This window comes from Hyla sarda, chromosome 5 (assembly GCF_029499605.1).
Source record: "Hyla sarda isolate aHylSar1 chromosome 5, aHylSar1.hap1, whole genome shotgun sequence".
Lineage (NCBI taxonomy): Eukaryota > Metazoa > Chordata > Amphibia > Anura > Hylidae > Hyla > Hyla sarda.
The window spans coordinates 130,610,983-130,625,112 of record NC_079193.1 but is presented as its reverse complement, the minus strand read 5'-3'; the positions used below and the strand labels follow the sequence as shown (position 1 = coordinate 130,625,112).

Sequence of the window (14,130 nt, the reverse complement as noted above, 5' to 3'; positions counted from 1 at the left end):
AAAAGTGTTAAAAAAAGTTGATAATGATGATTTAACCCCTCCCCTAATAAAAGTTCAAATCACCCCCCTTTTCCCATTTTAGAAAAAAAACTGTGCAAATAAAAATAAACATTTGTGATATTGCCGCGTGTGGAAATGTTTAAACTATAAAAATATATAGTTAATTAAACTGCACGATCAATGGCGTACGCGCCAAAAAATGCCAAAGCCCAAAATAGTGTATTTTTGGTCCCTTTTTATGCCACTAAAAAATGAATAAAAAGCGATCACCGTGCAAAAAAATTAGCCTTCATACCGGCCCGTATGTAGAAAAATAAAAAAGTTATAGAGGTCAGAAGATGACATTTTAAACGTATTAATTTTAGTGCATGTAGTTATGATTTTTTCCAGAAGTAAGACAAAATCAAACCTATATAAGTAGGGTATCATTTTAACTAATACGAACCTACAGAATAAAGATACGGTTTAATTTTTACTGAAAAAAGCACTGCGTAGAAACGGAAGCCCCCAAAATTTACAAAATGGCATCTTTCCTTCAATATTTTTTTTTTTCCGTTTCGCCGAAGATTTTGGGTAAAATGACTAATGTCATTGCAATGTAGAAATGGTCGTGCAAAAAATAAGTTATAATATGGATTTTTTGGTGGAAAATTGAAAGGGATATGATTTTTAAAAGGTAAGGAGGAAAAGACGAAAATGGAAAGACGCTGAGTCCTTAAGGGGTTAACATTGGCAGGCATCGTCCATTAAACAGGGATACTTTATCTACCCCCCAATAGAGCATCAGGGAGAGTGTTCAGCATGGCAGACTTCGTTGTCACCCCTAAGCGAACAAGATTTTTTGCCTACAAAGGGTAAAAACTCAGGTTGAGTGAAGGATGCTGTAGATCTTATGACTTACTGCTGCCATTCAAAGTATAACATGATTTATTGCTGGAGGAAGGATGAGAACACCAGTATAGTGTGTGAGGTGCAGTGTGAACATGCACACAGATAGTGAAATCAATTGGCTGGCAGCCATTACACAGAGCTGCACTGACTTTTGGGAGTTGTAGTCTGTGCTGCAAACAAGAGAAAAAAAGTATTTAGGAGACAACAGGGGCCACAGGAGATGCCAAAATCCCACGAATAACTACAGGGGACACAGAACAGGTATTGTGGTGGCTTGGGGGAATTTTTATTTTTAGTAACTTCTGTGGAGTACCCCTTTAAAGAAGTTTATTAACCATTTAGGCAGTTCACAGCTGGGACCCCCAGTTATCTCCATGCAGCACCCACATTGTATGCGGTGCTGCGTCTCCAGTGGTGGCCCCCCCCGCAATCAGACATGTTATTCCCTATCCATAAAAGTTTAGATCCCGGAATACCTCTTTAAAGCAAAGTGGAGGCAGAATAAAAAAATAAAAAAACATTTTTTGCAGATTTTCAACTTAACATTTATTCCCCGAATTCTGACATATTTAGAAATATCCCATATGTGGCCTTTGTGTGCTACAGGATTTACACACAAGCCTCAGTCATGAAGGTGTGCTGTGTGGATTTTGGGCCCTCCTTTTAGTTTAGGATAAGTTGCAGAGGTCTTGGGGTGCAAAAATATTTTTGGGGAGACAAGTTGATGCTATCATTGGTACCATTCTGGGGTGCATGTAAAACTCTGATCATTTTTATGAGGTGGTATAAATAAAAAAAACATATCTATTTGGCAAATGTTTTTAATACATTCTTTAGGTCATTTGTCATGCGGTATTAATGTTATCTTTACTCTGCAGATTGATATGATTATGGTGATCCCAAATTTATATACTTTTGTTATATTTTAGTACATTTATAGCATACAAACTATTTTTGTGAAAAAAATTAAAAACATTTTTGTAAGTCGCTGTATTCTGTGAGCCATTACTTTTTTTTATTAGTTTAATTAAAAAGTCTCTTTTTTTGTAGGACATGTTGCCTTTTTTTGGGTGTATACTATATACATATATATATATATACATACATACATATATATATATATATATATATATATATATATATATATATATATATATATAAAACAATCCTACAACCAATCGCCTACAATAAATTTTTCTCCCGGGATGCTAGATAAATCATAGAAGATGTAATATAAATCTTGCAGGCACCAAAAAAAGGTAAGTACCATTAGAGGGTATTCATTGCAGCAAGGTCCCGGCAAGTGCTGCAGTGCATGTAACCATCACAGTAAAGTACATTTATCATATCTCAGGATCTATTGCACATACCCTAGGGCCCTAAACCGGTCTATATGCTATGTGTACTACACATAGCATAGAGAGATATATTAACAAGTGAAAAACTGGCAAAAATTACCCCCTGCTCAAACAAAACAGGTCCCCCAGAGTTGCACAAAATACCTGTGGGTCACACAGAACGTTTTCTTAATGCACGTTTCACGTTGCGCTTGATCACAGGGTCACATATAATTTATTTTATTATTTTATACATTTTTTATGACTTTTTTTCCACATTAATTTTTTTACCCACATTACATTTTTGACACTTAAATTTTATTTTACTATCATAAACATAATTCAGTGGAGTACACATCTGTACTCCACTGAATTATGTCTGTCAGTTTTACACTGACAGACATAGGGTAGCAGATTAGACTCTATCTTAGGTATAGGATGATCAGCTTCTGTTGCCATGACATTGAAAGCCACTGTCAGACCCTCGGATGCCACAGCAACCATCGACGATCTGCTTTCACTTTGCAGAGTGCCGATCGGGAACAGATGTAGCTCCCTCCCTGTGTAAAACTAATAGACGTTGCGGTCACAGTGACTGCATCATCTATAGGTTTAACTCAGGATTGGAGCGCAGCTTCCATAGCGCAGCCAAATGCCACTAATAAGACAGTAGTATCACCACCTCCGTCTGCTGCTGCATACTACAATTCCCTCCAGTCCACCCCTGCCTGCTATCCTGCCTGCTGGCTACTACAACTCCCACCAGTTAAATACTGCCCGCTGTGCGCTGGATACCAAAACTCCCACCAGTCCACCACCTCCTTCTGTATGCTGGCAACTACACCTTCCACCAGTCTACCAGCACCTACTGTATGCTGATTACAACTACCATCAGTCTGACACCTATTGCTGTATGCTGACACCTCCCGCTGGTTCATAGAGAACATGTTGAACTCGAACTAACATTTTCTGAAAGTTCGGCATGCTCAGTATATAAATTAATCAAACATCAAAGACACAAAGACGGTGATCAAATGTTTCCGGTCTTACCACCCTTAGTCATACTGATTAAAAATTAGTGTGGCAGATGTGTGCAAATTATGTTTATTATTTATACATTTATGGTATTGTTTGAACATACGAACATGATTTAATTTGTTTTACCAGGCTATGTTTACACATTGGGACTATGTTTACATTAAATAGCAAGAAACAGCCATAAAATAGGATTACATTTTTTTTTTTTGTTAACTTTAATCTAATAATGTGCACATGAAAATATATGGAAAAGTATCTGTCAGTGTGCACACTTTTTAATAACTTTGATATTATGGACTTCTTTTTAAACTGTGTGTGCACTAAAAGCCATTTAACCATAGACTTACATTGTGCAGATAGATAAAAAATGCAGACGTATTTAAGAACTATTTTAGGTCCGTATTTTTCCTTTTATTTTTAACTGTGTGAACATAGCATAGGTTTGGAATCTAATTAAAAGCTAAAGTTTTTTTCCTGGTGGTTTAGTTACCTATTTATATTCCAAAAAACAAACAAACACTCATAGGTGATTTGTTTTCTAATTTGTACATAATTTTAGCTGCCTGTAATGTGTATACAGTATAACTAACTGCAAATTTAGATTAAGGACAATGTTTGATGTGGATGGTACAGTGCTGCAGAATATATTGACAGTTGGCACTATAAAGGCAATAGGAAGTTAATATTTATACATTTTGCTGGTTCTCCAGGAGAATCTGTATGCAATTAGATTGACTTGCTAATTTATTCAGCGCCTACATTTTAGGATTTGGAAAGGCTTTCTAAGTCTGTTATATTAGAATAAACATATGTTGGTGTGAAGAACATAGTATCACCATTTTTCTTTCTGAATGGCTCTGTGCCAGAGAATCCAGGATCTTTCCTTTCCAAGTCCTGTTTGGCATTTCATTTGTTCCAGTGGACCATAGATCTGGACTGGCACTCGGTGACTGCACCATTCTACATTGTTGAGAGGTCTATAAGTTGTTGAGTCATGTGCATAACAACATCAGGTGAGCAATTACTCAAAAAGCTATATTTTAAAACAAATTACATTAGGTTTAAAGATTTTATTTTTCACAAGCAATTAAAACAATTAACGTTCCAATTTATAATACACCTAAATATTGCATCAGGCACCAAACATGATTCCAGAGCCTACTGCAGTAACAATGTATATGGACTTAAAAAGAGTCATCATTGAACAATCATTAAGAAAAAGATTTTTGACTGTCTGACATAAAAAGAAGTTCAAAATACTAATAAAATAAAAAAGTAATTTCTGTTTTACCAATGGATGTTCTATGAATAACAAAAAACTGTTTTTAACAATACTATTACAATTCTATAGTATATGAATTCCACTCATGTCTGTGTCACAAGTTATTGCTTTTGAGAATAAATTACTGTTGTAAGCAAACCATTATAAAACAAAGTATATTAACATGCTAGCACACTGAGGTGCAGGAACGCTCCATAAGTAAAGTACCTATGGCTGTTTTTGCCAAAAATTCATGCAATTCATAGGAATGTAAAATTGGATCTGCAAATTAGAGTCTTTATTCATATGTGACACCAGACAAGACACCAAGTTGGAGTGGCATGCAGAATACCTACATACAGTGGAAGTAAAATACAAGCTTTTTATATTTTATTTTCATGCACATTTTTATGCAAAAAAGTATTTGATTCTATTAAAAGTGTTTGTTATCTGTACAAGTTTACATGCGACAGCCTGTCATAGCTAAACAAAAATATTTGTTTATTTTTATTTATTTTTACAAAAAAAACTCTCCATTGCAAGAATTTACCTTTAATGATTATGTCAAAGGTCAATACAATTAACAATGTACAAAATTGAAAATAAATAAGGCAATTTATTATGATTCTTTACATTTAAAAAATTGTGGGTGAATTGAATTAGCAGAATTATGCAAACTATTAATGGGATATGGCTAATAGGAACTTGCTTATGATTGACATTTTATCAAATAAGTATTACATATTACACCAAATAGAAATTCTGTGCATTGCCTTAAAGAGTACCTCTCGATTTGTTGCGGTGGCAGGATGCAAGTCCAGCTCCTGGCAATTCCGTAGTCCACTGCTAAAGCAAGCGGTATTCAGAATTGCTGGAAGTCCCATACATGTGTATTGCAATACTTTAATGTAAAGTATTAAGACCTTATTTTGATGTTTATTTATAATGAACATCTGCAATCTATAATGAATAAGAGTTTGTAGGAACAATTACTTGGTCCATGTATCATGCAGCAGTGCCAAAAAAGTGTAGTGTATATAAGTAATACTGTATATTCTTCTTTAGTGATTTTGTAAATTACTAAGATAAAACCAGATGAAACAATAAAAAAAAAATGCAAATATGGCAAAGATAAACTATATACTCACAATTGTATTGCATTCAACAGCAGGCAGTTAAACTTTATTTTAAAAAGTATTCATTTTTGCAAATATATTTGTAGATATGTAACACTTTTAGTATCAGTGAATGTGCAAATCTGTATCAAAACATTGTGCTTCGTAACAAAATACATTGACAATTGTTGCAATAGTTGACTCAACCCACACAGCAAATCTGAAGGACAGAATATCACCTAGGACACAATTATATTTACAGATGATTTAGTTGCTCTGCTTATATTTCATATCATCATGAACATTGTGAAACAATGACTATTACAATATAGTAAACAATTCCTAAGGGAAGTCTAAGAAGAGGTATGGACATTACAGTGCACAATTCTATTGGAATTCTGTCAGCAGTAACAACAGGAGGTCATAGATAATATGCATAAAATTTAGTGCAGCTCAAAGACTTCTTAAATCAGTTAACATATGTGAACGTGCAATAATATACAACTCTGTAAACCAACCTTAGATTTCAGCAATCCAGAGGCTATGAAATGTATAATTAAATATGTGATAAAATCTCTAGTGCTATGTTTTTCAAAGGCAGATGCTTACTTTATAATGCATACTTGCAAGTCATAACTTCTGCATAAATATAATGAAAAATCTGGCAGGGCTTAACAGCCAACAGCCATGTAGAATTAATTATTGTTTATTCTATCGCATGGCACCTGCATGCAAGTAAACCTGAGGGAGAAGTGGAGCAGAATATGTAAGCACTAGGGATACACCAATACTGTTTTTTTTCTTTCTTTGTTTTTTTTTTTTTTTAAAGACAGAGTACAAGTACAGATACAAGTACTCACCAATACCAATTACAGATACTTTTTTGTCATGTGACCCATTAGCCAGGTGGCCTTTCCAGTAGGAATTTTAGCCCTCTCCAATAGCCAGGTAGCTCCCCCAGTAGTCATGTACTCCACATCAGTCAGGTAGCCCTCCATTAGCCAGGTAATTCTCCCAGAAGGTAGGTAGTCCCCCATTAGCAAGGTAGCCCCCCCCCCCCAGTAGTCAGGCAGTTCTCCCCATTAGGCATTTGCCCCCCCCCCCCCTATGCCGGAAAAAGTCAGTGGCATATGCACACAGCCTGAAGAGAATATTTGTAATAATATACACTATCCAATGGTTATTTGAGCAATCTCATCCACAAAGTAACTCCAAGGTGCACTTGAGAATCTACTACAGGGTGGGCCATTTATATGCATACACCTTAATAAAATGGGAATGGTTGGTGATATTAACTTCCTGTTTGTGGCACATTAGTATATGTGAGGGGGGAAACTTTTAAGATAGGTGGTGACCATGGCGGCCATTTTGAATCCAACTTTTGTTTTTTCAATAGGAAGAGGGTCATGTGACAAATCAAACTTATTGGGAATTTCACAAGAAAAACAATGATGTGCTTGGTTTTAACATAACTTTATTATGTCATGAGTTATTTACAAGTTTCTGACCATTTATAAAATGTGTTCAATGTGCTGCCCATTGTGTTGGATTGTCAATGCAACCCTCTTCTCCCACTCTTCACACACTGATAGCAACACCGCAGGAGAAATGCTAGCACAGGCTTCCAGTATCCATAGTTTCAGGTGCTGCACATCTTGTATCTTCGCAGCATAGACAATTGCCTTCAGATGACCCCAAAGATAAAAGTCTAAGGGGGTAAGATCGGGAGACCTTGGAGGACATTCAACTGGCCCACGATGACCAATCCACTTTCCAGGAAACTGTTCATCTAGGAATGCTCGGACCTGACACGCCTGTGGTGGTGCACCATCTTGCTGGAAAAACTCAGGGAACGTGCCAGCTTCAGTGCATAAAGAGGGAAACACATCATCATGTAGCAATTTTGCATATCCAGTGGCCTTGAGGTTTCCATTGATGAAGAATGGCTCCACTATCTTTGTACCCCATATACCACACCATACCATCAATTTTTGAGTTCCAGTCTTGGAGGGATCTATCCAATGTGGGTTAGTGTCTGACCAATAGCGGTGGTTTTGTTTGTTAACTTCCCCATTCACATTAAAGTTTGCCTCATCACTGAACAAAATCTTCTGCGTAAACTGAGGGTCCTGTTCCAATTTTTGTTTTGCCCATTCTGCAGCATCTGAAACTATGGATACTGGAAGCCTGTGCTACCATTTCTCCTGCCGTGTTGCTATCAGTGTGAGAAGAGTGGGAGAAGAGGATTGCATTGAGAATCCAACACAATGGCCAGCACATTGAACACATTTTATAAGTGGTCAGAAAACTTGTAAATAACTCATGAAAGAATAAAGTTAAACGTTACGTTAAAACCAAGCACATCATTGTTTTTCTTGTGATATTCCCAATAAGTTTGATGTGTCACATGATCCTCTTCCTACTGAAAAAACAAAAGTTGGATTCAAAATGGCCAATTTCAAAATGTTCAAAATTCAAAATGTTTAAAATTCCCATTTTATTAAAGTGTATCCATATAAATGGCCCATCCTGTACTATAGATTTTTGCTTGTGATCAATGGAAATTATCTAAAAAAATTAGCCTCTGTATAGTTGACATGCTTTCTTATGGACATATATGTCCATCTTCTAACCTGCCTGCTAAACTAAGGTGTGTGTATATGTGTGTATATATATATATATATATATATATATATATATATATATATATATATATATATACACACACACACACACACATATACATACCTCCTATCCCTTGCAGAGCAGCAGCAGCCAGCCACCTCCTTTTGCCTCTGCTTTGATGCAGGTGATAATGAAGAGTGGCGTCGCTGCCTATACCCATTCATTTCAAAGTTGCGGTAGCACAAGTGCAAGCAAGTACTTGTGCAAATATTGTGCAAGTACTTGTGCCAGTATTGGCACTCTTACCAGTATATGTGCATCCTTAGTAAGCACAAATGCAGATAAGAAAGGAAATTGAACCCAATATTTCATAAGAGCAGTGTGTATGACCACTGCCACACAATTTCCTATAATATTCAAGTGACATTAACAAGCAATGAATTATCATCTCTACTTGCTAGTCCACATTCACTACAAGCCCAAGGGCACTATAAGAATAATTCCACCGTGTGCACAGTGCCGCAGAATTCCATTGAAATCAGTGGGACTCTGCTGCAGTGGAATGTCTGTGCAGAATTCCACATAAACATTCTACAGTGTGAACATACCGTTAGGCTATGATTCCACAAAATAAACTAGGCCATAAAATTGTGCAAACATTGCCCTAATTTTGAGCCATTAATTGGTATGCATTTTTGCTACTGAACTCTACTGGAAAAAAAAAAAACATCTGTTTGTGCACACATAAGTATCGGAACCTTTGTCTGGGCGGTTTTCGTGCCAAAATATGTATTTTGGTTAAAAAAAAATTAGCTACAAATACAGCTATGTATGATCGCAGGGGACCGGCCACTAGGGACTCCTGCGATCTTGGTGCAGCCTCTGGCATTCTTTGCCTGGCACTGCCTCCGAGACAAGCATGTGACTCACGGCCACACCCCCTAGTGACATCATTCCCCACCCCCTCCATTTATGTCTATGGGAGGGGGCGTGAAAGCATACCCCTTTAAAAAAATAGATTTTTGAGCCTGAAAAACAACCATTACTTTGAGGCACAAAAAGTATTGTGTTTTAAGATAGTCTTACACTGCCAAATAACCTGCCATAAATTATGGATATTTTGCCGGCTAAATAGCAATGTATTTACAAACACAGTTTACATGCCCAATCTAAATATATTGTTTTGTGAAAAAACTAGTGCAAAGCAAGACATTTCACATTTTAAGGAGCAACCAATCTGTTTCCAGATGTTATATTGTATATAGGTTATATACTTACAGTATTGTTTTCCACTAGTTTTCAGTCAAAGCCTTGAAATTCGAACAATAGCTCGATTTCTTTTTGAATTACTGTAACTTTGTCCTGTGATCGTTATTATGACCCACAGAAAATCACAGTGCTTAATGTGTCAGAGTAAATAGTCTTTCCTGGGTCAGCTGACTTCCTGTGAACTACAGGTCAGACTGCTTCTGATAACTCTAGACCTCTTCCAGCTATATCTCTATAATGCTACAGCTATTTCCACTGGATCATGATTTATGATAGTTATATACTTCCCCTGAAGCAGTGTTCACACTTTGCATTTTGCCGGGTTTGTGCCTTGATTGTCTTGCGACAAAAAATGATGCTATTCACTGCAGTTGACTAAATTGTTATAAAAGGTGTAATTGTTACAATTTTGTGAAATCACAAAAATGTGGTCAAAATGCGGCAAAAACAAAAAATGTGGTAATAATGTAAAATGTTAAGAGTCTGTAGACTTCAAATCTACATAAAACACCTCAATTCTAATTATACATCAAATCACTTCCACAAACCACTGCCTGATAGCAAAAATTTTTCTGAAATAAAAAAAAACACTTTAAATAAGAAAACATATTTAATGTGAACTGACACCAACCCACTTAGGAGTCTCAGCTGTTCAGGAGTCTAGCTAGGTGACTACAATGGTCTTGTTAGGTGAATTGCAATAAATAAACTCAACATCATCTATCTGCAAAGCCAGAGGATTCAATGAAAATGTGGGCAGAATGAGAAAGTCTTTTTTTGCTCTGAAACAAAAACCAATATGGCTCAAAACCCATGCCCACGAGTCACATTAGCTTAAACAGGCAAGCAAAAACCATACACAAGAAGCTCTACCTTATTATTTAATGATACACTACATAAGCAAAAGAGAGGCTCCTTTAAAGGGGTACTCCAGAAATTTTTTAAATCAACTGATGCCGGAAAGTTAAACAGATTTGCAAATTATGTCTATTTAAAAATTTTAATTCTTCCATTACTTATCAGCTGCTGTATGCTCCAGAGGATGTTCTTTTCTTTTTAATTTATTTTCTGTCTGACCACAGTCCTCTCTGTTTTACATAATTTACAAATCTGTTTAACTTTCTGGCACCAGTTGATTTAGAAAAAAAATTAGTTTTCCACTGGATTACCCCTTTACAGATGATTTCCATCCAAAATTGTAAAACAATTGCCACATATAAGAAAATGTAGAATGTAAATCAGTATTTATATTTTGGTAATTATGCTTTGCTAACAAAGATACATGCTTTTCTCTATTCAGTTTTGTTGCCCTATTTTGCAACAAAAAGAAAAGCTTTATCCTTTGTCATTTTTTTTAAGTGGTAACAACAAACTAAATTATTCTGACTGGACTTTACCTTTTGCAAATAAATGGCTTAAACAACTGAATAGGGAATTCTGCTATTTTTTCTTTAAGGAAATTCTCCTTAATCTTGCATTTCTGTCACATAATATCAGTTGTATGTACTACCTGAAGATAAAAAACAACTAAAAGTTATATGTCAAACACTTCCACTAATAAACATACAGGTATAGAACGTTGTGATACATACAGGTGAAATCGCTGTCAAACACATCACAGTACTGCAGTGCATCCTCTGGTCCTCGTCTGTTTAGTTTAATACAGAAAAGTGTACATGAGAGATAATGCACACTCTGTATTGTGTGCATGGCTGCTCACTACATTTTCTGGGCCAGGTGTTGTTCTTTTAACTGACCCCATGACTGTAGAGTGAGCAGCAATGCACACAGCACACTGTACATTGCCGATATCTATAGGCCACTCTCTCCACCCTTGTTGGGTCGGGTGCTCTCCTATAAGGCCTAGTAAACGTACATTGTGAGGCGATGTACAAAATACTGTGTGCATTTCTGCTCACTACAGTACTGTACCTATGATTGGAAATGCAAAGACGTTCCTTCTCTTGTATATACTTTCCATGATGAGCTAAATATAGACAGTCTTTACATATATATATATATATATATATATATATATATATATATATGTATATACATAGGGGAATATGCAAATCCGCTCATTACATCACCTTTTCAGGCGATGTTCCCTGGTATCAGCTTAGCTCCAGTTACGGAATATAAAAAGCTAATCGGGATTAATGCCAAGCCAGAACTCTCTCTCCAGAAGGAAAGAGTACCCATCTGCAGACAGCTGTTTCAGGGTACTTGCCCCTCGCCAGTACAGAGCAGGGTGATCTGGCTTGGCTGAGATGAGGGGCCTTAGACCAACTGAGTTAAATACTCATCCCGTTTAGTATATATATATATATATATATATATATATAGTATTTGGATTTTTAAAATCTCTTTGTATTGGTTAAACTGGAAGACTAGAAAGGTGAGTATTTCATGAAAATATAGCTGAATTTATCTACATTTTCAACTAACAGAATTAATTTACATTTAAAGAGCAAACTAATTCTGTTTAATACCTTTGGCAAACCTTAACCTACATATTGGGGAACTGTTTTATATACACACAGATTATCCTAAAGCCTTTGTGTGATCCCAGTGTATTCGCCCTTCCCATGAAAGGTGTGCAGTACTGTTGTTTCCTCTTCAGTATTGATCTCACAGCACTGCAGCCTCTGCTTTTTTCTCTACAACTGGGGCCAATATATCACACATTCCAACAGCTCAGACGACTCTGCTTGCAGAGGCTTTACTATGCTGAATTGACCTGTAAAGGGGGGGGGAGCAGTGGTTGCAAAGCATCATAGTGGAGGATAAAAAGACAAAACCTCACAGTATTTGGGGGAGGCTAGGTACACTGGGATCACATAAAGGCTTTTGTTATTAATTTATACCACACAATTAAACAGGGGAATGGGGCCTATTTACCTATAATTTTATCTCACTGGCTAACCCCTTTAAGTTTTTCCATAGGAGAAGCTTTACTTAAAGGAGGTTGTCCCACCTGATTATTTTCACTTCTCCAGCCATCTCTTAAATCTTTGCAGCATCCGTAGGTGGTCAGAAAAGTTGAAAGCAGGCGAAGCAGGGAAGTTACACAATTTGCGGAACCCCCATTGACTTTAACCCCTTCATGACCCAGCTAGCTTTGGCCTTTATGACCCAGTCCGTTTTTTCAAATCTGGCATGTGTCTCTTTATGTGGTAATAACTTTGAACTGCTTTTACGTATATATATTTTTTTTACTTCTGTACAACAGCTCCCCCTAGTGTCCTAAACCTGCTACTGCATCTTGTGCTTGGCAGGGCAGACACTAGAGGGAGCTGTTGTACAGAAGTAAAAAATAAATAAATATATATATATATATATATATATATATATATATATATACACATACATATATATATATATATATATATATATATATATACACACACACACACACAAATTATAGACCAATAGGGAACCTCTAAAGCATAGCTTTTATTCCAAGCATAAAAATATCACACAATAGAAAAAAAGTAGAAAAAATTGAAAAAATGAAAAATAATGTTCATTTGGCCATCATACAGTCCACATTTCAGAAAATTATAGAGACCGCACATTCAGTGTCCAATACAAACAATAGCGGAAGTCAGTCTATTAGTATGTGAAAGGGGGACCCCCCTTTTAAGATGGAGTCATCTAATGGACCCCCTAAAGACGGAGTCATCATATTGAATCCTCTGCGAGACGGAACTTACCATGCTGACAGTGCCGACGAAATTCACTATAGGATGTCTAAAGCTGTCAAGTGGGAAACACTGATCAAATTGACATGAGACAACCGCACGGGGAAAAACCAGATAAGTGTGACCACAAAACATTAAAAATGCATCGATATGTGGAGATGTAATCTATAGACACTTAAGGTACAACATGTATGCATACAATACTCATAAAGTCTAACCAAGTGTAACAGCGGCATATTTGAATATATTGTGGACACACTTATAAAGACTTACTGAAATGATATGCCTACTACATCTACAAAGCCAATGTAAATAAATTTTTTGCATACTATATAGGTGTATCACATGTAATGTGTGGAACCTAAGAACAACAGTGACTAATATTACACATAGTGATAAAATTGTGTCACGGATTTGCAAACATTTTTTCTACACTCATATTGCCAAGGAAGATTGCAACACTGGAATATGAGACATTTAAATGAATCTTGCAAAAGGATAATATGTTACAAATAGAATCAAAGAGTGCTGCTCCTATATAACTGTCTATACACTCCAGCATTGTTTAAATGCGATTGTACGGTCTTGGAATCATCAGTGGAACATCTGAACCAATATCAATATAGTGTATAGACTGTGTAAAGATATCGCATGGTATGCATAGCGGCCTTATACCAGCATGGTGTTGCAGCGATCGGGATATAAGTGTTTAACGGCCAAAGATTGCATTAATGAGAATATCTAAGATTCACAATGTGTATATAATGGCTTAATAGTACTGTCTTGCAGTGATCCATTGCATCTCACAATGTACGATCTGAATGACTGTGCATATGTTGCATAATGTGTACAATGGTCTACTGTCAATAGAGTGTCTGCAGTGATATGTG

General features: G+C 36.3%; 1 protein-coding gene across 3 annotated transcripts in view; it reads right to left on the bottom strand.

The window, feature by feature from the left end:
- ADCY1 (adenylate cyclase 1) overlaps nucleotides 1-14,130 on the bottom strand; it is a 605,827-nt gene that overhangs the window by 11,006 nt on the left and 580,691 nt on the right. The window contains exons 21-22 of one of the 3 annotated variants that reach the window (XR_008843995.1): nucleotides 10,934-11,046; nucleotides 8,046-10,318 (exon numbers count right to left, since the gene is read on the bottom strand). Coding sequence is in view for 1 of the 3 variants with exons in the window: in XM_056520271.1 (XP_056376246.1) it covers nucleotides 11,020-11,046 (27 nt within the window). In the remaining 2 variants the exon portion in view is untranslated. Of the gene's footprint in view, nucleotides 1-8,045; nucleotides 11,047-14,130 lie in introns of those variants that run through there. The other 2 variants (XR_008843996.1, XM_056520271.1) reach the window with 2 other exon arrangements.